Source organism: Leucoraja erinacea, chromosome 14 (genome assembly GCF_028641065.1).
Source record: "Leucoraja erinacea ecotype New England chromosome 14, Leri_hhj_1, whole genome shotgun sequence".
In the NCBI taxonomy this organism is placed as follows: domain Eukaryota; kingdom Metazoa; phylum Chordata; class Chondrichthyes; order Rajiformes; family Rajidae; genus Leucoraja; species Leucoraja erinaceus.
This window is the reverse complement of record NC_073390.1, coordinates 42,308,358-42,335,982: the sequence shown is the minus strand read 5'-3', so window position 1 is coordinate 42,335,982 and position 27,625 is coordinate 42,308,358. Positions and strand designations below refer to the sequence as shown.

The window sequence follows — 27,625 nt, the reverse complement described above, 5'->3', positions numbered from 1 at the left end:
CGAAACAGGCAGAGTTGAGCTGCATTTAGCACTGGATTGAGCCTCCGAAGCCTCGCGTGTGTGTGCGCGAGTGTGCGGATGCGTGCTCTGCCGCCAAGAAATTGTGTGCCTGCTGTCCCCCCCCATATTTTGATAGCGATTCCCGTGCCTGCTCCCGCTTTCCCATAAACCTCTGGCACCCATACTAATCAAGAATCTATTTATCTCTGCCTTAAATATATCCACTGACTTTGCCTCCATAGCCTACTGTGGCAAAGAATTCCACAGATTCACCACCCTCTGACTAAAGAAATTCCTCCTCATCTCTTTCCAAATGTACACCTTCAAAACTCTCCGAGTTATTGTTGGCCAGCAGAGCATTTTGTGGATAGCTAATGGCTCCCCACATCCCTTACATCATCTCTAATGCACAAGAGAGCACATGGTGAAATATAATCTAGACGTATGCAGCGCAACAATATTTGTGCAGCTCGACGCCGTCCAGGCAAGGAGTCCAACACAAAAGGTTAACAGGCACTCGCTCCAACATCAGTGCCCCCTTGACCGTACAATATACAAGATGCTCTGTATAGACAACGCAAAGTTTTTTTTGATAGCCCTTCTTAAACAGTGCAAGATCCCAAAGGACATGGGGAACAGACAAATGGGAACACCATCACCTGCCACTTTTCCTAAAGTTAAGAGAAAGAAGCCAAGTCTTTTGTCTCCAGAAGCTTGAAAGAAATGGCCACCAGAGTCAAGAACGGCTTCTTCCCCTTGGGTTATCAGACTTCTGACCGATCCTTCCATAAGCCAGGGTGCAGTCCCAATTTTCCAACCTTCCTCAGTGGGAAAATTGGACTGTTTCTCTGGAACTGTTATGTTAAAATGTTGGAAAATTATATTCTGCATTTGTACTTGTATTTTGCTTGATTAGACCCATGTATAGTATTGTCTGGTTTTGACCTCAGTACATGCAACAATAATACAGCTTTTCACTGTACCGCAGTATATGCGACAATGATAAACCTAAACCCAATGAAAACTGGATAACCACATACTCTAGTCAAAGTATGAAGTAATTACCAATCCAGATTAAATGGTCAATGATGGCAGATGGGATAAAACTCGCATGGGTCATGGGCTTTTACATAGTATAACCCGATAGTCAAAGATAGAATTGCAGCAAGTCTTAATGAGAAAGTGGTTCCACACTGAACATGAAAACAACAACAATATTGCAAGTATTTGGACTGCTTTTGTACCTTTTCCATGAATCAGCTCACAATATGTTAATGTCTTCCCTTACTAGACAACCCTGAGAGGGAAACAAATGGGGATGTGAAGGCCCGGAATGCTCCAAGAGGCGGCACAGATTCAATAGTCTCCCTCTCATTTGACACTCACCAATATGAACATCTCAGACATCAGTAGATGGTAACGCAAGGGAGGGAGGGAAGAGGGACAGGAATTGGATCAAATGAATCTTGAACAAGTAAATGCAGTTTACTCACCATCTTTTGTCCATATTCTCGCAAATCCATCATACGAGCCTGTGGCCAGAAGTGTGCCTTCACTCTATGGCAATGGAGATCAACAAGAATTGCAATCAACAAAACTAGGAAATGTGTACACATGCAGCAAGCAGCTGAGCTACAATTAACTGTGATATGTTCAATTCAATCCTTCGTCAATTTTACAAGTTGGTGTTCGCAAGACCAACACATAATCTATATGCTTGCTATAGTGATCAAAGCTGCACACGTTACTCCAAGTGAACTCCAGCCAGCGTTTTGTAAAGCTGCAACATGACATCCCAACTTTTATACTATGTCTCTCTCTACCAAGATAAGCAGGTCATTCGCCACTTCATCTACATTCTTAGCACCCGAGCATCTTAGCCTTATTTGTCTTCCCAAGATACATCATCGTGCATTGTCAGGATCAAATTTTATTTATTAATGCTGTGCCAACTTTATATCTGATCTACATCCTGCTGTGTCATAGACAGTCACAACATGATATTTGTGTCATTGGTAAACTTACTACTCGTTCTGCCTACATTCAATCCATGTTGGTGATATACATCCCAAACGAGGACCCCAGCACCGATCCCTGCAGTACACCACCGGTCAAGACTTAAGGAATGGCATCTTTCCACCGCTACCCTCTACTCTGTCTCCAATCACCAAGCTGATTTTAGATTCAATTAGCAAGCAGGCCTTGAATCCAATGGACCTTAACCCTCCAAGTGGGACCTTGGCAAATTCCAGACTGAAGTCCATATTGCTCTTTGTGATAAAGACCTGGATTATGTATTACAGAAACTAATGTGCACACATGTTGCAATGAGCATTTGTATATATTTCCAAGGATCAAATTAAATATAACTAAAATGTTAGCAATTGTCAAATCTTGTACACATTGCATTTAGTACCGATTTTGATAGATTCATTACTTACATTCCAGTCTAACGACGTGACATCTTTGTTGCTTGGCACATCTTGACCGCCTTCCCTTATGCAATGTCTGAGTACCAGCTGAGTGGGACCACCACTACTGTTTTCGCTAAGGTTCCAAATACGTGCTGTTGAATCTCCTGACCTGAAGGATTAAAGTTACAAATGAATTTTAAAACTTAGGTCACAAATCTCTGCTGAATACTTCCTGTTTTGGGTAAGTTCAATGAATAATTATTTTTCAATAATACAAATAATTATTTTTCAATAATACAGTTAATAAGTATTTTATCTAAATATGCACGTTAAGATGGCTGACAATAGATCAGTCAGCTTATTTAATCAAACTGCATCAATTTTTTTTGAATTGGCCAAATGATTTTACCGGATAGTATTTTATATTGTGGTTGCTATTGGCAGAAACAGCTTACCCAGACGCCAAGAGGTCGCTGACTGGATTCCAAGCACAAATGAAAACTTCTGACTCATGGCCACGTAATACCATCGCTTTATTGGATGGAATATCCACGTCTACATCAACTTCCATCATATCTGCATGGTTATCTGTTTGTTTTAAAAAAATAAATAATTTACAAATGTTAAGTTACTACTAAACAAAGAAATGGACAGAAAGTTGATGCAAAAAAAAATTTAGGAAGAATATCTTTGGCACACATTGCTCAATGTATGATATGGTAACTAATTGAACTAATGGGAACCTCGGTTTTGTTAAAACAGTGGCTGCATTCCAAAGCTCCAAAAATTCAGTCAAAAAGTTTAAATACAGTAAACCCTCTTTATTACAGACCTCTTCAAAAGGGTTTTAATTATCTATATAACACAGGTTGCTAGTTACACTGTGGAGGCTATTAAAATTGACAATGCATTGAAATTGACTTGGCATTGAAATTGACAAACAATTGCATCGATCGTCACTTAACTCTGTTAAACAAACAGTATTTTTAGCTTGCATTAACAAAGATATATTTTTGGCTGTTAAGAACTATGTACACCCAGCAGCTTAATGTCTTTGGCAGGAGAAGCAGAGTTAACGCTTAAGGTTAAGGTCCTTTCACCCTGAACTCCAGACGGGCAGTTGATGGTGGGAACGTCACTTGGAGCAGGACAGGGTTTCCACATTGCGTGCCGTGCCCAACCTCCCATTTTGCTGTCAATCTCTGAATCGGCAGCAGAGGCAGTGGTCATCGCTGTTCCCCACCTGCGCTGGACAAGGTATGTGCTGGGCTCTTGGATTCCGACCCGGCACCCAGGCAGTGATGGCAATAGGGGGTCAAAACTATACTCAGTTCTAGACGATAATCGGCAATGACAGACAACATTCCCTTCCCCACCCCCCACTCCCACAATAGTCCACGGTAACAAGGGTTTACTGTACTTAAAAATATTCTAATAGAAGTATCTGAATTAATACATGCCAATTTATTAGCAATGAAACCCACACATAATGTACTCATGCAAAAGGTCCCAAGGTGTATTGACTAGGGGGGGGGAAGTCAAGAGGATATTTCTTCTTAGGAACAAATCTAGAGTTGGAAACCACCTTCAGCCCCTCAGCCATGCTGACCAGATTTTTCTACTGAGCTAGTCACGTCTGCCTACGTTTGGTTGATATCCCTCTAATCATTTCCTATTTAGGTATCTGTCTACGCTTCTTTTAAATGTCACCATTGTACCTGCGTCTGCAACTTCCTAGAATTAGAGATCACTATCTCAACAAAGAAGCCACTCATTTAATGCACAATGAGACAATCTCATGAATCTCTTCTTCAAACACTGGTGAAAGCTGAGGCTTTTTGAGGTAGATTCCTGATAAGCAAGACAGTGAAAAGAGAGAGCAAAGTAGTGCAGATGATGGTGCTACTGCCTCGCAATCTCATCAATTCAGCTTTGATCCTGAACTAAGATGTCATCAGTGTGGAGTTAGCACAATCTCAATGCAAAACCTGTAAAAATATATGGAAATGTTCATGTCATGCCACCCTGCAGGAACAGCAGTAGTCAGGTTTTGGATACAAAATGCCAGTTTGCTTTTGAGCTGCCTCAAGCTTCAAACATTACCCTTGTGCATTGAACAGTAATCATGTGGGTTTCCACTGGGTGCTCCAGTTTCCTCCCATATTCCCAAGACATGCTGCTTTGTAGGTTACTTGTAAATTGCCCCAAGTGTGTTGGGAGAGGGTGCAGAAGTGGAATAACATAGAACTAGTGTGAACAGGTGATCAACGGTCAACGTGGGACCAAGGGCCTGTCTCCATGCTGTAACGTTCACTACACTAAACTTTCAAAGTGTACTCTTTATTTACATTCAATTCCAAGACATCTCATAAAGATTCAATTATGGTATTGCATGGAGCGTGATTTTATTCCTATTTATACTTACTTGTAACCGTGTGCCCTCCATTTTCTTCTCCGTTTGCGGTGTTCTCCCCATTCTTCGTTGCTCCCTGTTGATTGACCGCAGCAGTGGCGGCGGCAGCGGCAGCAGCTGCAGCAGCTGCCTGTTGCTGCTGCAATTTGTCCCTGTAAGCTTGCTGCCTTGTCTGCACCACATCAGGCATAACAGCATCAATTAAAGAAAGGGACTCAATTGGCCTCCCATCAAATAGTGTGCCATCCTAGAGCAGAAAGCTATGGCTCAGAATAATGACATTGTTGTATTTGCTTAACATTAAAAATTACATTTCAGCAATTCTGCTTTAAAACAGAAATCAGATATTTTGGTTACAAATAGATGTTGATGATCCTACTGCTATTAAGTACACTGCTGACACCATCATTTCATGTTATTGGCTCTTATGCAAACCCAAATTAAAACCTTTCAATTTCTCCTTCCTTTAAGATGCCCCTTAAACCTTCTTTGGCAGTTTCAGCTTTATTTGCACTAGTATTTCCTAATGTATATCTTCTATTTTTTGTTTGAGTATGTTTCAATTAGATGTTTTGAGATATTTTGGTCTATTAAATTAACCAGTTAGGTCTCATTGTTCCAGTCAAGAGTTATAGTGATGTACTTACCTTCAGCTCTGAACATTTGGACAGAAAAATCTTAATTAACATTGACTTTCATTTTTCCCCTAAAACCTAACATTTACCATGATGATAAAAAAATTTAAACTATTCAAAATAAATGAGAAAAAAAGCTGCTAATGGAGTTTTGAGGTAACAAAATAAATAAAATCAAGGTATTTGGGCAAAAACCAATTGCTTTCTTGAATCAAGCTGAAGTTTTGGGTTAAATATTGATGCCATAATAGAACATAGAACAGGTCATTCGGCCCAAAATATCATGATGACAAGACCATCTCTTATCTACCTGCACAAAACCATATTCCTGGTGTAGATCAGTAGGTACAACATAAAGAGTGAACAGAATTTGTCACAAAATCTAGTTGGATCGAGTAACAACACCCATTTCTTTAATTATGGAAAGATAATCCAAAACAGTTAACTAACGCCCCCCACCCCCCATAAATAAGATTTATATTGTCTATTTCCAACAGCACTTACACACACACACACACACACACACACGCACACATCTAGAAGTCTTATCTATACCAGTGCATCTTTTTCATTTGTTATGCTCCAAGTCAGTTACATTTAATTTCACGTTTATGCAAAGTTTAAGCCAAAATATATCTATGAGATAAATTATGTTAATTTGCATGAACATGTTCAGAAAGAATAAAATATATTCAGAAATAACAATTACATTAAGGTATGCCCGGATTTACAACCTATGCAGACTTTAACCCCAGTAATGTTCTCTGAAGTATGCAAGATACTAACCTCGTTGATACTGACTTCTGCTTCCACATATTGCAAACCTTTCTGTATGATGGAGATGAGAGCTGCTGGTGGCACCAGAGCTCCGTTAATATTAGACTGGCTGATGTGACTCTCTATACCAAATGTGAATGCTGAATGGGAAAAACCTTTGATAAAACAGAAGGGGGGGGGGGGGGGGGGGGGGGGAAGCATTTTAATACCTTAAACATACAAACATCTGCAAATAGGCTTACAGAAAGTAGGTCACTAAGAAAACACACTTCCTTGACATAAAGAACATAAAAAGAATGAGGATAAATAAACCAGAAGTTAGACAACTCCGGATATCAGGTAACTTCAACTTTCATCATGAAGTTAGACAACTTCAGATCTGAGACCTCACGATGTACTACACAATCTTGAGCACACCTCCTTCCGTTAATGTTAACTGCTGTTATGCCTACCAATTATAATTGAGGAAAAAAGTGAAAATATTACAATTTTTTTTTTTTTTTTAATTTTTTTAAATCAGTTATCTGTCCAATTGAAAAATAATACTAGCTTTTTCCTAATTCCCCATTCCCACAAAAATCCTAATGAAATGTAGGCAATGAGATAGTGAATAACTTATTTTAAAGCCTTAACCTCAACATCTTGGTCTATTTCAAAAACTAGGTTCTGGTTAAAAAATAATAACCATATCTGTGGACTGGAATTTCCAACATGTGCATGCTGAGCGTGCAGTTTGTAGAAGATAGACACAAAATGCTGGAGTTACTCAGCGGGACAGGCAGCATTTCTGGAGAGAAGGAATGGGTGATGTTTTGGGTCGAGACCCTTCTTCAGACTAGTCAGGGGATAGGGAAACGAGAGATATAGGCAGTGATGTAGGGAGATATAGAACAAATGAATGAAAGATAAGCAAAAAAGTAACGATGATAAAGGAAACGGGCCATTGTTGGCTGTTTGCTAGGTGAGAACGAGAAGTTGGTGTGACTTGGGTGGGGGAGGGATGGAGAGAGAAGGAATGCAGGGATTACTTGAAGTTAGAGAAATCAATATTCATACCACTGGGTTGTAAGCTGCCCAAGCGAAATATGAGATGCTGTTCCTCCAACTTGCGTTTAGAATCACTCTGACAATGGAGGAGGCCTAGGACAGAAAGGTCAGTGTGGGAATGGGAGGGGCAAATAAAGTGTTTGGCAACTGGGAGATCAGGTAGGTCCAGGCGGGCTGAGCAAAGGTGTTCAGCGAAATGATCGCCAATCTACATTTGGTCTCGCCGATATATAAAAGAGTCCACATCTTGAACGACGGATACAATGGATGAGGTTGGAGTAGGTGCAAGTGATCCTCTACCTAACCTGAAAGGGCTATTGGGGTCCCTGGACAGAGTTAAGGAAGGAGGTATAGGTGTTGCATCTCCTGCATTTGCAGGGGAAGGTACCTAGGGATGGGATGGTCTGGATGGGAAGGGATGAGTTTACCAGGGGGTTGCAGAGGGAACGGTCTCTGCCGAAGGCGAGAATGGGTGGAGTTGGGAAGATGTGACATGGTGGGATCCCGTTGAACGTGGCAAAAATGTCAGAGAATTATGTGTTGAATGCGACAGCTGATGGGGTGAAAGATAAGGACGAGGGGAACAGTTCCTATTGTGACGCGGGGGGGGGGGGAGCAAAATCAGAGCTGTGGGGAAGACACGTGTGAGAGCCTCATCTAGGATGGAAGAGAGAACCCCCATTTCCTAAAGAATGAGGACATCTCAGATGTCCTGGTATAGAAGACCTCATCTTGGGCGCAGATGCAGTGTAGACAGAGGAACTGGGAGTTGGGGATAGAGTCTTTGAAGGAAGTAGGGTGGGAAGAAGTGTTGTTGAGATAGTTGTGGGAGTCAGCGGGTTTGGAATAGACGTCAGTCGATAGTCTATCTCCTGTGATGGAGACGGTGTGACCAAGAAAGGGGAGGGAGGTGTCAGAGATGGTCCAAATGAATTTGAGTTCTTGTAGAATTCCCTAAAATGCAAATTGCACATTAAGGAAGGAAAGTTGTGTCCATTAATCACATGATATTTCAAAACCTTTTTGTAATTAGATTGAACGAATAAAGTAGATCGCATTCTGAGAGCTTTCCTCTGGACAAATAGTTTAGCAAATAATGATTTCTTAATGAATCATTGAAATTGGCAAAATCTGTTTGTGCAAAGTGGGTGTAACAAAACCTTTACAATCCTCAATCAGTGGCATTTTACTGAGCTTCACACGTGTTTCCCCATCAAATTTTGCCTAATACTACTCTCCTCATACAATTGTTACACAACTGCACACTTCTTGCTGTCCCCAGGTCCCAAAGCCTCATTCTCCAACTGCTGTGGCATTAATTAGAAACAGCATCTACATATAATTTTAAGCAGTGAAATATACCAAATGGGGACGGCAGTGTGGGCAAACATGACCAGTGAAATAAGGTAATTATGAAATCACCGCTGATCCTGGCGTTGTTTGTCCTATTTTAAAAGTATACGTGAAAAGTAATATACTGGCGTGGAAACAGGACCATACATGGCTGGACATGACAGTAATTAGATGGCGCTGACAGGAAATGTGCTGCACACCCCCACTCCTTACTCTGCCCTGCCACCCCCACTCTTATAGCTCCCACTCCACAATCCCCATTTTCCCAACCACCTCAGCCAGAAGCGCTGACGCTGGGGGGAAATGGTTCAAATCTTTCAAACCCAACTTTTGATAATTGACATTCTTACCAGACTCCTGCAGATATCTATAAACCAGAAAGTTGACCTCATCACTGCTTATACTCATCTTCAGTCCCACTTAAACCATGAGGTCATTCCAGGGTAAGCCTATGTATTAAAAACAAAATAAAATCATTTGGCACTCATTCATTTCCTGCCCAGAAAATGCAACTTAAAAATCCATTTTGTGGTTATTTTTCACCCTAATGATGTGCAGTAAGTTGCTCTTTAAATGTCCACTGATGTCTATAATGAGAATTGAAACCCATTTTCACTTCACTTGCTCCAGGATCCTAACTAGCGTTCGTTCAGTGTATCTTAATTTCACTTCATTTTTCTTGGCCAACCATTTGAATGCACCTGATCCAAAAAATTTAATTCATTAAAACATCTAATAAAATCACACCATACAATTCATTTGTGGAGCACTTTGGGCAAATATACTATGATTTATAAATAGGATTCAGCAATGTTCAACCATAATATTTAAGATGCACAAGGGGGCATTTTGTTGTGGCAAAGTCATTTAAGGTCATAAAAACAATCTCTATTCAAAATGCTGCAATCCACAAAAATCAAAATTGTAGTGCCCAGTCTACGGGCATAGGTTATTACAGCACAGTGACAAAGCAATAGAGCTACTGCCTTATAGCACAAAGACTCGGGTTTGATCCTGACTACGGGTGCTGTCTGTATGGAATTTGTACTTTCTCCCTGTGACCTTGTGGGTTTTTTCTAGGTGCTCTGGTTTCCTCCCACGCTCCCAAGGCATACAGGTTTGTAGGTAATTGACTTTGGTGAAATAAAATTGTAAACTGGCCCTAGTGTGTAGGATAGTGCTAGCGTACGGGGTGATCGCTGCTCGGCGCAGACTTGGTGGGCCAAAGGGCCTGTTTCCACACTGTATCTCTAAAGTCAAAATGACAGGGCCCTGATCCTGAGAACATGGAAATGAACAAAAACGGTGTGAGGAAGAGGATCGCAGAAACAGCTGGTACAGTAAGCGAGCCGGCGTGGGAAGAGCAGCTGCCAGCCAGTCTCAATGATTCAGCAAGAGAGGGGGCGAGTCTGTTCAACATTCCTAGCTCTGCTCAATGCCCCTGTTAGTTGCAGCTCAGGGGAAATGGGGGAGAAAAAGCACGTGAAAATACCCCTCTCCCACCCAACAGAAGATGCCTGCAGCCACATGTTCCCGATGTTGGGGGAGGCCAGAGCCAGGGGCCACAGTTTAAGAATAAGGAGTAGGCCATGTAGAATGGAGACTTTTTCTCACAGAGAGTGGTGAGTCTGTGGAATTATCTGCCTCAGTGGAGGCAGGTTCTCTGGATGCTTTCAAGAGAGAGCTAGATAGGGCTCTTAAAAATAGCGGTCAGGGGATATGGGGAGAAGGCAGGAACGGGGTACTGATTAGGGATAATCAGCCATGATCATATTGAATGGCGGCGCTGGCTCGAAGGGCTGAATGGCCTACTCCTGCACCTATTGTCTATTGTCTATTGTCACAGACAAATAGATTCCCATCCATCCTGCAAGCTTAGAATTGCACAAATGTTAGTGTAAAACAGACATTTGTAATCTGCGGAGGATCAGTATTTTATTTTATATTGGAAATTATAGTTGTTAACAATATAATAATTTTAAAGCATGAAAGCATCCAGCATAAATATTGGCAATAGCAATCTCTCTCATCCATATCCTTCCCCAAAAGCACCTCCAACCCCCGAACAAATGTACTTGCATCTTGGCAATTATACGCCTAAGTAAACTATAACAAGATTCCTGCTTTGCTTTTGAAAAGCCAGTCAGACATGAATTGCAGCAGATTGAGAAGACCTGGAGCCCAGTAAATGTATCTGAGCACCTGTGCTGGAAGAACAATGACAAGGTATAAAATGTACTGAATATCATGTTGAACTTGAGACTTTAGAGAATACCGCGTGGACACAGGCCCTTCGGCCCACCTAGCCCACGTCGATCAGTGATCACCCCATACATGAGCACTATCCCACACCATAGGGACAATTTACAATTTTACCAAAGCCAATTAACCTACAAACCTGTAAGTCTTGGGAGTGTGGGATGAAACCAGAGCATCCGGAGAAAACTCACGTTGTCAGAGGGAGAATGTATAAACTCCGTACAGATAGCACCCATAGTCAGGATCGAACCAGGGTTTCTGACACTAAGACAGCAGCTCTACCGCCGAGTCACTGCAAAAATGGCAGATGATTCATTCAACAAGTGTTTAATACAACTCTACTCTTCTTATGATGAAAAATGTGAATTTCCTTCTACAACATTGTGATTTTAAAAACGAAGACTTTGGCTGAAAGCAGAGATACTGCAACACCACACCAGCAAGGTGCGAGGACTTTTCTGTGAGAAAAGTAGCATTTTCACAATATCTTTCCACTGAAGTCATATACTTGTTAATTTTCATCGTTCACAAGTTTTATTGTTTTTAAATTGTTTTGGTGAGATATCAAATTTGCTGTTACTGCGCAGTCTGTTCATTTGTTACTTTGCTGTGTCATTTCAAGTGCTCCATTAAACCTTATTACTTTTCTGCGTGAATCAATATGAGTAAATTTCTGCAATTTGGAGCTGAAGAAAACTAAGAGGCAGACACAAGGAACTGCAGATGCAGTTTTACAAAAAAAAGACACAAACTGCTAGAGTAACTCAGCAGGGCAGGCAACATCTCTAGAGAACATGGATAGGTGACGTTTTGGGTTGGAATCCTTCTTGGTGGATTTGGCTTTCTTTTACTGGGAAAAAAAACACTTAATACTTTATGCACAAGATGACATTTCAATTTAGAAAAGGTAGATACCATATGCTGGAGTAACTCAGCGGATGTGACAGCATCCATGGAGAGAAGGAATTGACACAGTTTGTGTCTTATTTTCATAAACCTGCATTTGCAGTTTCTGGTCCTGACCCTTCTTCACACTGATGTCAGGGGAGGGGGCAGGGCAGAGAAAGAATGTAGTCGGAGACAGTAAGACTAGAGGGAGAACTGGGAAGGGGGAGGGGATGGAGAGAGAAAGCAAGGGCTACCTGAAGTTAGAGAAGTCAATGTTCATACTGCTGGGGTGTAAACTACCCAAGCAAAATGAAAGGTGCTGTTCCTCCAATTTGCATTGGGCCTCACTCTGACAATGGAGGAGGCACAGGACAGAAAGGTCAGATTGGGAATGGAGGGGGAGTTGAAGAGAAGTGTTCTATGGGAGTTTTTTACCTTGAGGATGGACAAAATAAAAAGTGGAAGAAAAATAAAATTGTCTGAATTTTAACTGGACTAAATTTCCATTAGTCTTCACTTGATTTTACAACATTTGATATTAGGTTTATACTTTTTTGTGACAGTGCATGTTATTTAGTTTCATCTTGCATCAATTGATTTTCTCATTGTCACTGCTTAAAGTTGCTTTTATCCAAATACAACCTCAAATAAGCTCTGAACTACAATAGAGTATTATTGTTATTATCGCACTACTATTGTTTGTTTTTTGTGTGCACGTATGTGTGCGTGTATATATGTGTGTGTGTATGTGTGTGCGTGTATACATGCATGTGTGTATGTGACTATATATACACACTGAACTTTTTTTTCTCTCTCGTTTACTACATTGCTTACAGTGTACTATGTTTACATATTCTGTTGTGCTGCAGCAAGTAAGAATTTCATTGTTCTCTCTGGGACATATGGCAATAAAACACTCTTGACTTGAAAAAATCGTTTTCAGCAACGATTCACCTTTGTTACTTGATCCCAAATTAAGCATAAACACGGATATTAATAATATTGCTTACTCTAAAACAGTATCCATTAAATGGAAATCATGTGTAAGAAGGAACTGCAGATTCTCCATTGGATGTCCATTTAAGGATAAAGGGGAAATCCTTTAGGACCGAGATGAGAAAAACATTTTTCACACAGAGAGTGGTGAGTCTCTGGAACTCTCTGCCACAGAAGGTAGTTGAGGCCAGTTCATTGGCTATATTTAAGAGGGAGTTAGATGTGGCCCTTGTGGCTAAAGGGATCAGGGGGTATGGAGAGAAGGCAGGTACAGGATACCGAGTTGGATGATCAGCCATGATCGTATTGAATGGCGGTGCAGGCTCAAAGGGCCGAAGAATGGCCTACTCCTGCACCTATTTTCTATGTTTCTATGCTGGTTTACACCGGAGATAAACACAAAATGCTGGAGTAACTCAGTGGGTCAGGTCGCATCTCACGAAAAGGAATAGGCTAACTTTTGGGTCGAGACCCTTCATCAAACTAATGAAGGTCTAAATCTGAAGAAGGATCTCAACCCGAAAAGTCACCTATTCCTTTTCTCAAGATGCTGCCTGACCCACTGAGTTACTCCAGCCTTTTGTGTTTATCTTCACATGGAAATCATATCAAGTAAGAATGTTATTGTTCCGTCCTTAGTACATATGACAATTAATTCAAGTTGACATTTGTCACATGCACCAATTGGTACAGTGAAATTTGAGTGACCATATTAAACACTATTGCTTTGAGAAAATCAATGGCTTCATGTAGAACGAATGAATTAATAAGTTTATTGGCCAAGTATTCACATACAAGGAATTTGCCTCCGCATGAAAACTTACCTTTCATGAATAGGCTATCAATGCATTCCCAACGTTTATTTAGGAAAGGTTTAAGGTTGGAGGTTTCGCGTCACCTTAGATCACTGGACATGTAGCAAAGCTGGAAAATAAAATAAAAAGGAAATTACTTACAAAATTTGTCGTGAAAAAATGGTGAGAAATACAAAGTCTGTATGTGTTTAAATTGCTGACATGGCCACGTGTGTGATTATTTTTGTTATGTGGTAGTTTTTGAAGTTTGATTTTCAGTGAGTATTGCAAGCATCTCCCTTGAAAATCCAGGCCTTTTGGCAGCAGTAAAATGAGACAGACATTTCATGAGTGAGGAGGGGAGGGGGAGAGAGATCTCACTGCAAGCAAAAGTATTCGTCTATTTAAATTTTTTTATAACTTCTTAAGCAAATAATAGTAATAATAACTATTGTAACATCATTTAAAAGATACTTGAAAAGAGTAAATGGGATATTGACAAAGCGCAGGCAAATGGGACTGACTTAGATGGGGCATCTTGGACACAATGGACGAATTGGGCCGTGGGTCCTGTTTCCATGCTGTGTGACTATCTGTAATAAAAGGTAATAATAGAATGATAGACATAAAATGCTAGAGTAATTCAGCGAGACCTAACAATAGTATGACTCAGCTTCCTATGAATGACGATTGCCCAGGCACAATCATGCTGCCGTTTATCTCACAACAGTCCCATATTACATAAGCGGGTTAACCAGACAACTGTAAACCCCAATTTGTCGGCAGCAACTCATGAACCACACCACAGATTAAAATGGCAACAAACTCTAACACTGCCAATGCCAGAAATTGAACTTACTGCAGCTGAAGAAAACAAAGAGCACAAACATTGCAAGGAAATGGATGTCACGTGTACAAAGCTGTATAAGGAGCCAAAGATGTTCAAATTTCCAAGAATCATAAGTCCATTGTTGTGGGGCGTATAATAGAAAATGCTGAGTATACATAGTATTTAGTTTAAAAGTCAGAATCTCACTTGTTTGTTACTGATTATACAAGACAACAAATCATATCTTCTGTGCTGTATTCACTTGACTCTCTGATTATATTTCAAACCTGCCAATTCCAACCAGGACCACAGTGTTTCTCAGCCCAGTCATTCCCAAAGTCCCCATCTTTACACTTACAACTAAGGTTAACCAAGGTGGTGCAGCTGGTAGAGCTGTTGCCTCACAGTGCCTGAGACACGGGTTCAACCCTGACCTTGGGTGCTATCTGTGTGGAGTCCACATGTTCTCCCAGTGACCGTATGGGTTTCCTAAAGGTGCTCCTCACCTTCCACCCCATCAGCCGTCACCTACAGCACATAATCCTCTGACATTTTCACCACCTCCAACGGGATCCCACCACGAACCACATCTTCCCATCTCCACCCCTTTAGTAGAGACCACTCCCTCCGCAACTCCCTGGTTAACTCATCCAGTACTTTCCCCTGCAACCGCAGGAGATGCAACACCTGTCCCTTTACCTCTCCTTCAACTCCATCCAAGGACTCTGATAGTCTTTTCAAGTGAGGCAGAGGTTCACTTGCACCTCCTCCAACCTCATCTACTGTTTCCGTTGTTCCAGGTGTGGACTCCTATGTATCGGCGAGAACAAGCGCAGGCTCGGCGATCGTTTTGTTGAACACCTCTGCTCAGTTCCTGATTTCCCAGTTGCTAAACACTAACTCCTCCTCCCATTCCCACACTGACCTTTCTGTCCTGGACATCCTCCATTATCAGAGTGAGGCCCAGTGCAATTTGGAGGAACAGCACCTCATATTTCGCTAGGATAGCTTACACCTCAACCGTATGGACATTGACTTCTCTAACTTCAAGTAACCCTTGCTTTCCCTCTCTCTCCATCACTCCCCCTTCCCAGTTCTCCGACCTGTCTGACTGTCCCTCAGATTACATTGTATCTGTTTGCTAACAATTGTCTAATCTACATTTTCCGTGACCAGCATCTCTTACGCTTCTTTATCTCTGTAACTCCCTCTCCCCTGACGCTCAGTCTGAAGAAGGGACTATTCCTTCTATCCCGAGATGCTGCCCGTCCCACTGAGTTACTCCAGCATTTTGTGTCTATCTTCGATGTAAACCAGCATCTGCAGTTCCCTCCTCCACTTTAAACAGGTTATTTGAAAGATAAATTGACTGTTTAGTTTAGAAATACAGCGCAGAAACAAGCCCTTTTGGACCAGCAATCCACTAACGCTATCCTTTACCTACTAGGGACAATTAATACATTTACCAAGCCAATTAACCTACAAACCTGTACCTCTTTGGAGTGTGAGAGGAAACTGAAGATATCGGAGAAAATCCACGCAGATCACAGGCAGAACTTACAAACTCCGTGCAGACGGTATCCGGGTCTCTGGCGCTGCATTCGCTGTAAGGCAGCAACTCTACCGCTGCGCCACCGTGCTGATACTATGAATCATATGCCCATTCGACTGACTGACTGGCAATGAAACGGATGTAAATGAAGTGGAGGTCCAGCTGCGCTGGCATGAGATGTAGGATTCACTGCAGCCACAAGCAGCTCACTGAGCCAGATTCCATTAACAATAACATTCTTTAACCTCGAGTGTTAACCAAACATCAGCGTTCAGTTCATTCCTGGGATGGTGTTACAAGATCTCCATCTAGCCATCCCCATCAGCTGAGATAATGTGAACCATAGGATTCGTACAAATATCCAAAACCAAGAAAATTGTGTCCCTGAAATTGAGCAAGTTATCACATACATAAACATCAACATTCATGTAAATGCAAGATTTGGAATGAGAGACAGGATAACAAAATAGTATACATTCAAACACAAATAAATAAGGTGTAAACAAATGCACAAAGAGGCAAAAAATAATGAGACATAGGAAAATCCAGTTGTTGGTGAAAGGAAAAAAATCAATTCTAGATTAATAGCATTGTTCTCTTACCCATGAGCATTAATTACCCCAAAATGCTGAAATACAATTCATGTTTTGTTAAAAAGTTGACGTTCATTTTGATGTGTTCATGCTTTCAAAACTTCTGGCAAAGAAAACCATTCACACACAATAAACAATTATTACAATGTGTTGAACATACTGGTATCAGTCTTTGAAAGAACATAATATTAGAAAATAGGTTCAGGAGGAGGCCATTCGGCCCTTCGGCCCTTCGAGCCAGCATTGTAAAATTATTGTAATTCACAATATTGCAGCCTTTTACACACTCCCAGCTACTACGTTAATGCATAATAAGCAGAATCATGCAGGCTGTGGCATTCAGCCACGCACTGTACCAAGCCCTGGAGCGACTGATTGCAAGTCAGAGACTTGCCGACTGACAAACATCACCACATCCACGCTGGGCTCAGAGTAAAATACAACAGCAGACAGAGCACATTTAAATGATGCTCGCTGGGCTGAGATGCAGCAAGTGCACAAATGACTGTTACTTGAATGCTATTCTTAGGCAAAAGGTCAGATTGAGAGATTCCAGTCAATGGGAATCAGGTAGAGAGAAGGGGTTAGAGCACCCATGATCATGTTAATGTCAGTGTAGTCTGCAGTGTCCTCTCCTGACACTGTACTCTTTTGCTGCAAAGACAGTTCAAGGCTAATAACATCCAAAATTCAATGAGAAATAATAAGCTCTTACATTTTCCATTAAGTAGCCCACAACCAATTACAGAACTCCCAGTCATTATCTGGTCACTTTGTACCAATAAATATCCAGTCATGGCCACAATGTATAAATGGTTACATTTTTAAAAAATGCTTTTCTGTGTATTGGTGATGCTGATCGGCAAGAGCTGGCACGTGGATCCAGATGAAGAGGGCTGGATTGGTGGATGGGGAAGGGATTGGTTATGTCATGACCAATTAATTTTATCTTTGCCACATGGGGAGGTGGGAACGGGTGGTGAATGCATCAGAGGTTGGATGTGATAGGTACAAGTAGCAAGGGTGATTGATAATGGAATCGGGTGGGAAAGGAAGAACATGGGGCCAATTAAAGATAAAGTCTCCTTTTGTACATGCACTGTTTTCAACAGTTGGCCCAAGAAACGAGAAACTTCGACTGAGTTCACAATATAGTTACAAAAAATGAATTTATACTACAATATACTGAAAGGAGAAGTCATGTTAGCTATTAGAACAATCTGTCATTGGTTATTGCTATAAACTCTGGTGCTTGTGACAATACATAGCAATTACAAATGATGATCTGTGACTAGGAGTGAAACTCATGCATGTTGGGGAATACGGACAGAACATTTTAAGTTATAAATGCTCATTAATGATAATAGAAAGTGTTGGGGAAATGACTGAAAACTAAAATCATAGTAGATTCTGTAACCCCAGACTTTGCCCATTTGTGCCAATTTATTGGAATGACACACTGTTTAATGAAAGCATTAAAGGGTTATCCGAGGAAACCTTTGTTCTATTTGGCACGATGTTGTTCATTAAATCCAATGGTCAGGGAGAAAAACACAAGTTCAAAACAGATGAAAAGTGTCCTCAAATGTGCATATTGTTATTGTTCAAATAAGTACCGGCTCAAATGTTCACTTTCAAAAATGATATGAAAGAGCAATTTCTTGAACAGAATGCTATTTGAACTGGGCATTTAGAAAAAACGCAATGAAATACTATTTATGAAAATGTAATTAAATGAAATTAGTATTTATTTCCCAAATACCACGACAATTTCTGATTGATCCTGATCTTCCATGTCATGACCAATTAATTTTCTCTTTGCCACATTGTTATTGAGCAGTGCTGGTGTAACTCATGTGACCCTTGATGGCTCACAACACAGCCCAAACCTCTTCCAAGTCTGATTTACTGGGATTTATTTGCTATTGCAATCATGTCAAAAATGCAGCAGTTAACCCTAAGGGCAGAACCACAAATGGAAACTTAATTTGTCCTCTGTTAAGTTCAAAGAAAAACTCATTTTCAAAGGATGATGTGTACATTGTCCAAAATCCAACTTCAAGCCCTGAGGGTGCCAGATTTTGGACATAGAACTTGCAGATGACTTCCAGAGTTACTGAAACAGTTGGTAGACAAAAGTGCTGGAGAAACTCAGTGGGTGCAGCAGCATCTATGGAGCGAAGGAAATAGGCAACGTTTCGGGATGAAACCCTTCTTCTCTCTTACTGAAACAGTTCAATAGAGTGAACGTGAAGTGAAGAGAAACCTACTAAAGGTCTCCCAGGAGAAAGCAGCAGGGTAGACATAAAACAACCAGCACAGAGAAAACATTGTTTTCACAGATTTGTGTGTGATTCAATGTTAAATGCAGGCAAAGGCCACGGGCGCCAGCAGTCGAGGACGGGCCACGTGGGTGCCAGAGGTCGGACCCTCTGCTGAGAACAAAGGAAGACCCAGCATGGGGGCAACAGACAAGAACTAAGGGGGAACCACAAATGGAATGTGTTCAAAATGGTTTGAAGAAAATGGGATACTTGTAACTTTGTTACCGCCCTTTATTTGCCGATTCTTTGCATATCTTGGGTTTGCAAACAAAGAATTTAATTGTGACTTGTCACGTGACAATAAAGTATCATTCATTCAACATTTCTTAAAACATCTGTAGCTCCCAAGCATTTAGTTCAAATTCATATGTGGCTGGTACAACATAGCGATACAGCATGTAAACAGCCCCCTTCGGCCCAATTCGTCCATGCCAATCAAGATCCTCATCCAAGTTAGCTCATATATTAGCCCAGATCCCACTAAACCTTTCCTATGATGCACAAGAGACAATTGGTGTAATTGCATGTGCATCATTTCTACACAATGAGCCACAATTTGATCAGTTGCACACATGCACACACATACACACTCAAAGCCCAATTTCAGCAATAATTCTTTATCTTATTATTAACCTTTTCACACTTCTGACCCTGAACAAACCATTTGTTTTAAGAAATAATATAAACTGTTGTCAGATGCATCAAGGGAAAATTCTTTCATAAACATTTTTCTTTGCAATGAAGTGTGCATTTTCCTATCGAAACACCTTCCCAAATGTCGTTTAAATGAAGAGGGATCATTAGGCATTTGTCAAAATTGGCTACTTTTACCCTTGACATAAAAATCTGAAGGCACTCTAGCAAGTGGGAAAATATCAGGACTAAGCAGTAAATGGAAAGTTAAAAGATAACTCAATGCTTAGTGGATAATGGTTTCCATGAATGGAGGGCACCGAGATAATTTTACACAGGGTAAAACTGTACCAGTTAGCAGAGCTGACTGCTCCAGCAAGCTTCAGTGCTGTCTATTTGGAGTTTGCACGAGTTTCCATGCAACCATGCAAGTGGCCTCCAAATCCTCCAGGATCCTCCCGCACCTCAGGCAACAGGCTGCTATAAATTGCCTCAATACAGGTCCACCACCGATTTTCCGGAAGCCTGGGATCTAAAGCCTTTCTGTATTATCTGTCTCAAACAGATAATCCAGAAAGGCTTTAGAAGGATAAGAGAGTGGAAACAGTGCCTTTGATCTAACTATCCCAACTGTTGAGATGCACCCACCACCCTTTCTGTGAAAAAGCTACCCCCTCAGATTCCTATTAAATCTTTTTTCCTTCATCTTAAATCTATGCCCTCTGGATCTCTATTCACCGACTGAGCAAGAGACTCTGCATCTATTCGATCTATTCCTGTCATGGTTTTATTCATCTCTATAAGATCACACCTCATCCTCCAGCGCTCCAAGGAATAGAGACCCAGCCTACTCAACCTCTCACTATAGCTCAGACCCTCTAGTCCTGGCAACATCCTCGTAAATCTTCTCTGTACCTTTTCCAGATTGACATCACTCCTATAACATGGTCCCCAGAACTGAACACAATACTCTAAATGCGGCCGACCCAGCATCTTATTCTGACTAAGGCCAATGTGCCAAAAGCCTTTTTGAACACCCTATCTGCCTGCAACTCCACCTTCAGGGAACCATGCACCTGCACTCCTAGATCCGTTTGTTCTACAACACACCTCAGAGCCTTACCATTAACTGTGTTCCTGCCCATATTACGACTTCCCAAAATGCAACATCTCACATTTCTCTGTATTGATTCCATCAACCATTCCTCAGCCCACCTGGCCAATCGATCCAGATCCTGCTGCAATTAACTATCTGCAAAACTACCCATTTTTGTACCATTAAACTTGCTAATCCTGCGTGTGTGTTCTCATCCAAATCTATGATATAGATGACCGAACCAACAGAGGTCACTGCCTCCAAGAGTCTGTACCTAGAATCTAGGGAAGGATGATGACCTTGTGGGGTAGATTAAAAGGTTAGTGCCATGTTTGATGTTTCTATGATTGATAGGAAATCAGGGCATCCTTGTCTTAATTTTGATAAAATTAATTCTAACTGCACCGTACATTAAATAATTAAGTTAGATTGAAAAAGAAACTTTGAAAAATCTTCCAAAATATAATAACACACATCATTACCAGCTTGGATTGGAGTAGCAGTGATGCGAGGTTTGAAGGGCACAATATCACCCAGCCAAAACTGAATAATTAAATAACAATTTTTATTTACACAGCATTTTTCACATTAACAAAATGCGTAGGGGCATTATAAAAACAAAAACTTGGCAAACCACAAGGAAAGAAGGAAACGGGAAACCAAAAGCATGGTCAGAGGGGTAACATTTTGTTTTAAATGGAATATCTAAAAGGTAGAGAGGCAGAGATGGGAGGTTTTAGACTCAAGTCATAGAGCTATCCAGCATGGAATCAGACCTTTCGGCCCGCCTTGCCCTTGCTGACCAAATAAGCATACTGGGTAAAGATCATTTTTCTACTTTTGGTACATAAGATCTCTTAAGCCCTTCCTATCCATAAACTTATCCAAATGACTTGGTCTTGGTAGCTTATGGCATCACCACCGATAGATTAACTAAATTCAGGTATGATCAAGAATACAGAACTGGAATAATGAGGATATCCAAAAGGTGTAAGTTTGAGGGGATTATAACGACAAGGGGAAGCTTAGGTTTAGATAAAGGTAACAGGGATATTTCCACAAAAAATATTTAAACCAAGGCACTTTCCAACTGGGAGCAAATACAATTAGTCGGGTTCTGGGCTACAAAACCACACAATACCAGTTTGGATATGGCAGAATTTTGTATGGCTAATTCACAGAAAGTAACACAAGGGAAGCTAGCCAGAAGTGCATAAAGAGTAAATGTCAAACAAAGACGTGGATTGGGTAACCGATGGACTGATACAGGATCAGAGTCGGATGATGTTACAACAGTGGAAAAAGATCATCCTAAATTATAGTGCAAAGATCATGATCAGATGGAGATTGTGCACTGCCAGTTTCAATTGCAGATGATTGTCAAGGAGAAAAGCTGATTCACGTTCTAGGAGAGAAACTCTGTGCTGCAATAACTTCTGTAATCCCGACATCTATTTGGAAGGAATGCCTTTTTATTTGGTAAATGATGTCTCATTAGAAATATTAGTGGGATCTAGCGGTCATAATGGGCGTTGTCAACAGATAAATGAAAATTGGCACCCTCTGTTTGGATGATTTACCAAAAGGTAATTTAGAAATTAGAAAGACCAAGACTTGATTCTTGGGGAATCACCACATGGAATGGCACGTGTGCAAAAAAAAGCACTTATTGCAAGTGAATTTCAGTCTGCAACTGGATTGAAATTCCAGTCTCGTCAGCTAAATGACACAACTATTACAAAAATTACAGTAATGTAACTTTACAAAATATTAAGTGATTCACATCATAGCCACTGTGAATACCATGTCACTATTTCTGTTCTTTTTTACATCAAATGATCAGTTTTTAATAATGATGAAGTTCATCCCAAATGTTATAATCAGCAAAATTCTCTGTGTTGCCCTGCAACCCAAGAGCTGACATCTGCAATGCTGTTGCCCTGCCTTCTCTTGCCATCAGAAACGGTTCTGCTTCAGGGATATTGAGAACCAAACACCATTAACACAGAACCATTTTGCATTTCTCTCCAGATTTACGTGAACTCGGGTTTTCTGGAGTATTTGCACAACCAAGGCAAAAGTTTTCCCCTCCACTAAACAATAAGTAGGCCTGTTTAGTCAGGGACTGCCTCCACTCCAGCTTAAATACCACATTAAATTAACGTGGCTGTCTGTGAATAAAGAAACCATATTCGTGTAATTTAATAGCTCACCTTCAAAGGGGATGAGAAAAATAACTTTGTCGTCCTTCCAATTGCAATCTTTATATGAAAACCAAGTCTCATTCTTCTTTCATACACCTAATATTACCTCTATTTTGCTTTCTTTACGCTTGCTGTTTTAACTGCAATCCATGAAGCAGCCTCAGCCAATTTAAGACCATGGCTTGCAATAACTGGCTGGAGATGCCAGAGTCACTGGAGCACCGGAACTGCCACCTAATCAAACTGAATTGCTTTTGAAATGAAGCAACCAAGCATGAAGAAATGTTCTGACAGATAACCACGTACATGACTGGAAGCTGAGCTGTGACAGTATTATCTTTCCTTACACCAAAAAAGTCAGTCAAAGATGATTTTAAAGTGTCAATTTAAAAAAAATGCATAATTTGCTTCCTTTGTTGAGACTTTGTTCGGATTTGGGAAAATAAGCACAGAGAAATACAGACTGAAAAACATTTCTTTTTTTTTTTTTTAGTTTATTTTATCAAAAGACTTGTAGGAGTAGCCCCAAATCAGTCACCAATAATAATTTAAAAAAACAATGTCCTGCAATTTTATTAATAAGTACGACAGAGTATAGTTGCACAAGTTGTCATTACTGGATAAGCAGGAAGAATTCTCAACGACTGATCTGGAGACACGTGTTCAAATTTCATCTTCGTAGCTGGAGCAGTTAACTTCCAGCAATTAAAAATCTGCATAAAAGCTAGTAGAAGGTTAATGGACCAAATGGAACTAACCCAGAAAGCTCTTACAAACATCTACAGGCGTATCATAGAAAGCATACTGTCGGGTTGCATCATAGCTTGGCCCAATACCACAAGAAATTGCAGATAGTTATAAATGTAGCCCAGTCCATCACCTAGAGCAGCTCCTTCCCCCTTATTATCAGTCTTAGAAACATAGAAAATAGGTGCAGGAGGAGGCCATTCAGCCTTTCTAGCCAGCACCACCATTCATTGTGATCATGGCTGATCGTCCCCAATCAATAACCCATAGAAACATAGAATAACCCATAGAAACAGTCCTTCCGTCACCTAGGGTACTGTTATAGAAACATATACAATTCATAAGGGATTAGACAGGAAAAGCCCCCCCCATGTTGGGGGAGTCCAGAACCGGGGATCACAGTTTAAGAATAAGGGATAGGCCATTTAGGACTGAGATGAGGAAAATCGTTTTCACCCAGAGAGTTGTGAATCTGTGGAATTCCCTGCCACAGAAGGGAGTGGAGGCCAATTCACTGGATGTTTTCAAGAGAGAGTTAGATTTTGCTCTTAAGGATCAAGGGATATGGGGAAAAAGCAGGAACAGGATACTGATTTTGGATAACCAGCCATGATCATATTGAATGGCGGAGCTGGCTCAATGGACCGAATAGACTACTCCTCTTCCTACCTTACTATGTTCAATTCACCCCTACCACATTACATTCATTGGCCTTTCTCTATGTAACTGTTGTGCTGCAATGCTGAGAACTATGTCCTGCTCTCTGTATCTTTCCGTTTGCTCTACCTAATGATATGATTGGATAGCATGCAAAACAAAGCTTGGCTTTGTATCTTACTACCCGTGACAATAATAAACATGGTCAGTATGGACACGATGGGCTGATGTGGCTGTTCCTGTGCTGTACAACTCCATGAACGAGAACACCAAGACATTTAGTGCTAAACAAGGTCATTGTAGAAGGATGACCCTGCCTGGTTCATTGCTAATGCTAATGCAGTACGGTGGCTCAGCAGTAGAGTTGCTGCCTCACAGCGCCAGAGACCTGGATTCAATCCTGACTATGGGTGCTGTCTGTACGTAGTTTGTACGTTTTTTCCGTGATCTGCGTGGGTTTTCTCCGGGTGCTCCAGTTTCCTCCCACACTCCGTGGAGGGGTCGGGTACTTTTCGGTGCTGCCGTTTCGGCACCGCTGTTATGGCGCCTCCGTTAATAATATCTGTACTCATCAGAACCCTGACTCTAACCCTAAAACCCCGAAACCCTAACCCTAACACCCCGAAACCCTAACACACCAAAACCCTAACCCTAACACCCCGAAAAGGCAAAACGGCAGTGCCTAAACGGCGGCGCCGAACCGGCGGCGCCGAATGGTACCATTCCAACATGGAGAGGATGATTCCACTAGTGGGATAATCTAGCACCAGAGGCTATGGCTCCAGAATTAAAGGATGCTCCTTTAGAAAGGAGATGAGGATCAATTTCTTTAGTCAAAGGGTGGTGAATCTGTGGAATTCTTTGCCACAGACGGCTGTGGTGGCCAGGTCAATGGATACTTTTAAGTCAGATGACAAATTCGTGATTAGTACAGGTGTTAGAGGTTATGGTGAGAGGGCAGGAGAATGAGGTTGAGAGGAAAATGTAGATCAACCGCAGAGTAGACATGATGGGCTGAATGGCCTAATTGTGCTCCTATGGCTGATGAATAACTAAAGCTCTGATCTTGTGCTCTTCAGGTTTGCACGGTGTTTCTATTTGCGCAAAAACGGTACATGATAGCACTACGATTTTTCGGCAGCTCACTCACCGTTCTCCTGTGCTGCGAGTGCAACAAATTTTGTTCCGATCGGTGGTATAGTGTAACAATTAGCGATGTTTAAAAATCGTAAAAAACACATGAGCGCAGATTGATCTCCTCTCCTGCCAGTCAGCGCCGCGCACATTAGTCTCTTCTCCTGTCACTCCGCGGGGCGGTCCGCCCCTTCCTGCGCCATCGCGTCTTCACTGGAGCTGAGGGAGGCCGGTGGAAATCTCCAACCGCAACAATATTCGGAGGGACCAGAAACAGCCCGGCGATGTCGCAAAACGGAAAGTGGCGAATCTGATACCGGCGGAGGAGAGTGTCCAGCACCCGCTTTGAGTCACAAACGCACCTCCATCGCAACGCCCCCGCAGCTCCAGCCCCTTACCCTCTGGGCCCCCTCGCTGGCTCCTGCCCCCTCCCTCATGAAACCCCCCTCTCCCCCATGGCTCTTCCCCCATCTTTTCTCCGAGCTCTGTCCCCAACCCCACACTCCTATGCTTATGGAGGGAGGGAATGACTGAGGGTAGGGGAAAGGAGAGGGAGAGGTGAGGGAGTGATCGGGGGAGGGGAGGAGCCGAGGGGAAAAAAGAGGATGGGTGAAGAGGAGGGGAGAGAGTGCAAGGGATAAGGGGAAATGAGGTGCACCTGTGCAGTTGGGGGCTATGGGTGAGTGGTGGAATATTGCGTTGGAGGACCAACGAGTCCCACTTAGTCTAGTATGAATTATGGACCTCAATACTGAAGCTATGGTTCCACAATGGGACTAGCTTCAATAACGTAAATGGGAATTGGGCATGGATGTCAGAATTCAACATTTCAACAAGCACGCAAGCAAGAGCACAATTTATAGAATTCCATTCTCTTCCCTTGGGCAAATCTGTCAGCTACTCATACAAGAAAATCTATTATTCTTGGCGTTCTTTACTGCGTTGAAATAAAGAACAGATATCCACAGTACATCTCCACAATAAATATGGTACATCAAGATTCAATTTACAAAGGAAACACTTCTCAGAGAATCAATGAACACCAGAATTCAGAAAAATGTTTGTCATCCCTTTAAACTGTTAATGACTGGTGTTTTACTTTCATAGCATACAAGAGCAGGGGATAATAGGGTAGATATTAAGGATTATTTTCTCTGGAGTTGTCTAAAAGCAGAAGACATAAGTACAAGGTGAGATGTTGAAGAAGGAACTGTAGGTGTTGGAAAATTGAAGGTAGACAAAAATGCTGAAGAAACTCAGCGGGTGAGGCAGCATCGATGGAGCGAAGGAAATAGGCAACGTTTCGGATCGAGGAAGGCTGGACCCGAAATGTTGCCTATTTCCTTCGTTCCATAGATGCCGCCTCACCCGCTGAGTTTCTCCGGCATTTTTGTCGACATTACAAGGTGAGAAGGTTTAGAGGGAATCTGTGGGGCAAATTTCTCACACAGAATATGGTTGTAATCTAAAATGCACTGTCCGAGAAGACAATGTGGAGACGAGTGCTCTCATAGCATTTGGATGCATCTAAACAAGTAGGAATCACCAATGCACAGAAGGCTAGCCTAAATGCAGATAAATAATAAGAGTATTGATACGCATAATATTTCACATGAACATGGTGGGCTAAAGGACCTGTTTCTGCGTGGTATGGACTTCGTAACAAATATAAAAGAGCAAGAAAATGAGTAGATGATGTTTCGGGCTGAGAACCTTTTTCAGATTGAGAGTCAGGGAAAGGGAAACAAAAGATAAAACTGTACTCACCTGATGAGATATTCGTGCTAGAGTTGTTTTATAAACTACAGATAACTGATAAGGAGGTACACAAACCTCGCAAAACACTGCAACATCACCCATTCCTTCTCCCTAGAGATGCTGCCTGTCCCGCTGAGTTACTCCAGTATTTTTTGTCTATCTTCAGCAAAAATAATACTTTAACATGCCAAAAACGCAAAGATAAGTGCAATTGTGAAGCTGAATAAATTCCAGCTTAGTTGTTCAGGTAGTTTATGTTAACTGCAGAGCAATAAGGCATTTAGAAAAATCACGTGGTTTCAATATTCAAATGGTTGAGTAATTGTAGTGGTAACAGCACAACATGAGCTGGACACAAAATGCTGAGTAACTCAGCGGGACAGGCAGCATCTCTGGAGAAAAGGAATGTGTGGCGTTTTGGTTTGAGACACTTCTTCAGACTGAGAGTTTTGCTGGTTTTTCTGCTGGGCTTTTTTTTTTAATTTGATTTTACTGGTCTTGACCCAATACCTGGGCGTGCAA

General features: G+C 41.4%; 1 protein-coding gene across 1 annotated transcript in view; it reads right to left on the bottom strand.

Moving 5' to 3' along the window:
• The window catches only part of tbl1xr1a (TBL1X/Y related 1a), a 98,445-nt gene that overhangs the window by 19,272 nt on the left and 51,548 nt on the right, over window positions 1-27,625 (bottom strand). The window contains exons 3-9 of the mRNA XM_055646257.1: window positions 13,607-13,706; window positions 8,990-9,088; window positions 6,249-6,394; window positions 4,840-5,074; window positions 2,870-3,002; window positions 2,442-2,583; window positions 1,494-1,557 (exon numbers count right to left, since the gene is read on the bottom strand). Coding sequence (XP_055502232.1) covers window positions 1,494-1,557; window positions 2,442-2,583; window positions 2,870-3,002; window positions 4,840-5,074; window positions 6,249-6,394; window positions 8,990-9,047 — 778 coding nt within the window. The 5' untranslated portion in view covers window positions 9,048-9,088; window positions 13,607-13,706. The remainder of the gene's footprint in view (window positions 1-1,493; window positions 1,558-2,441; window positions 2,584-2,869; window positions 3,003-4,839; window positions 5,075-6,248; window positions 6,395-8,989; window positions 9,089-13,606; window positions 13,707-27,625) is intronic.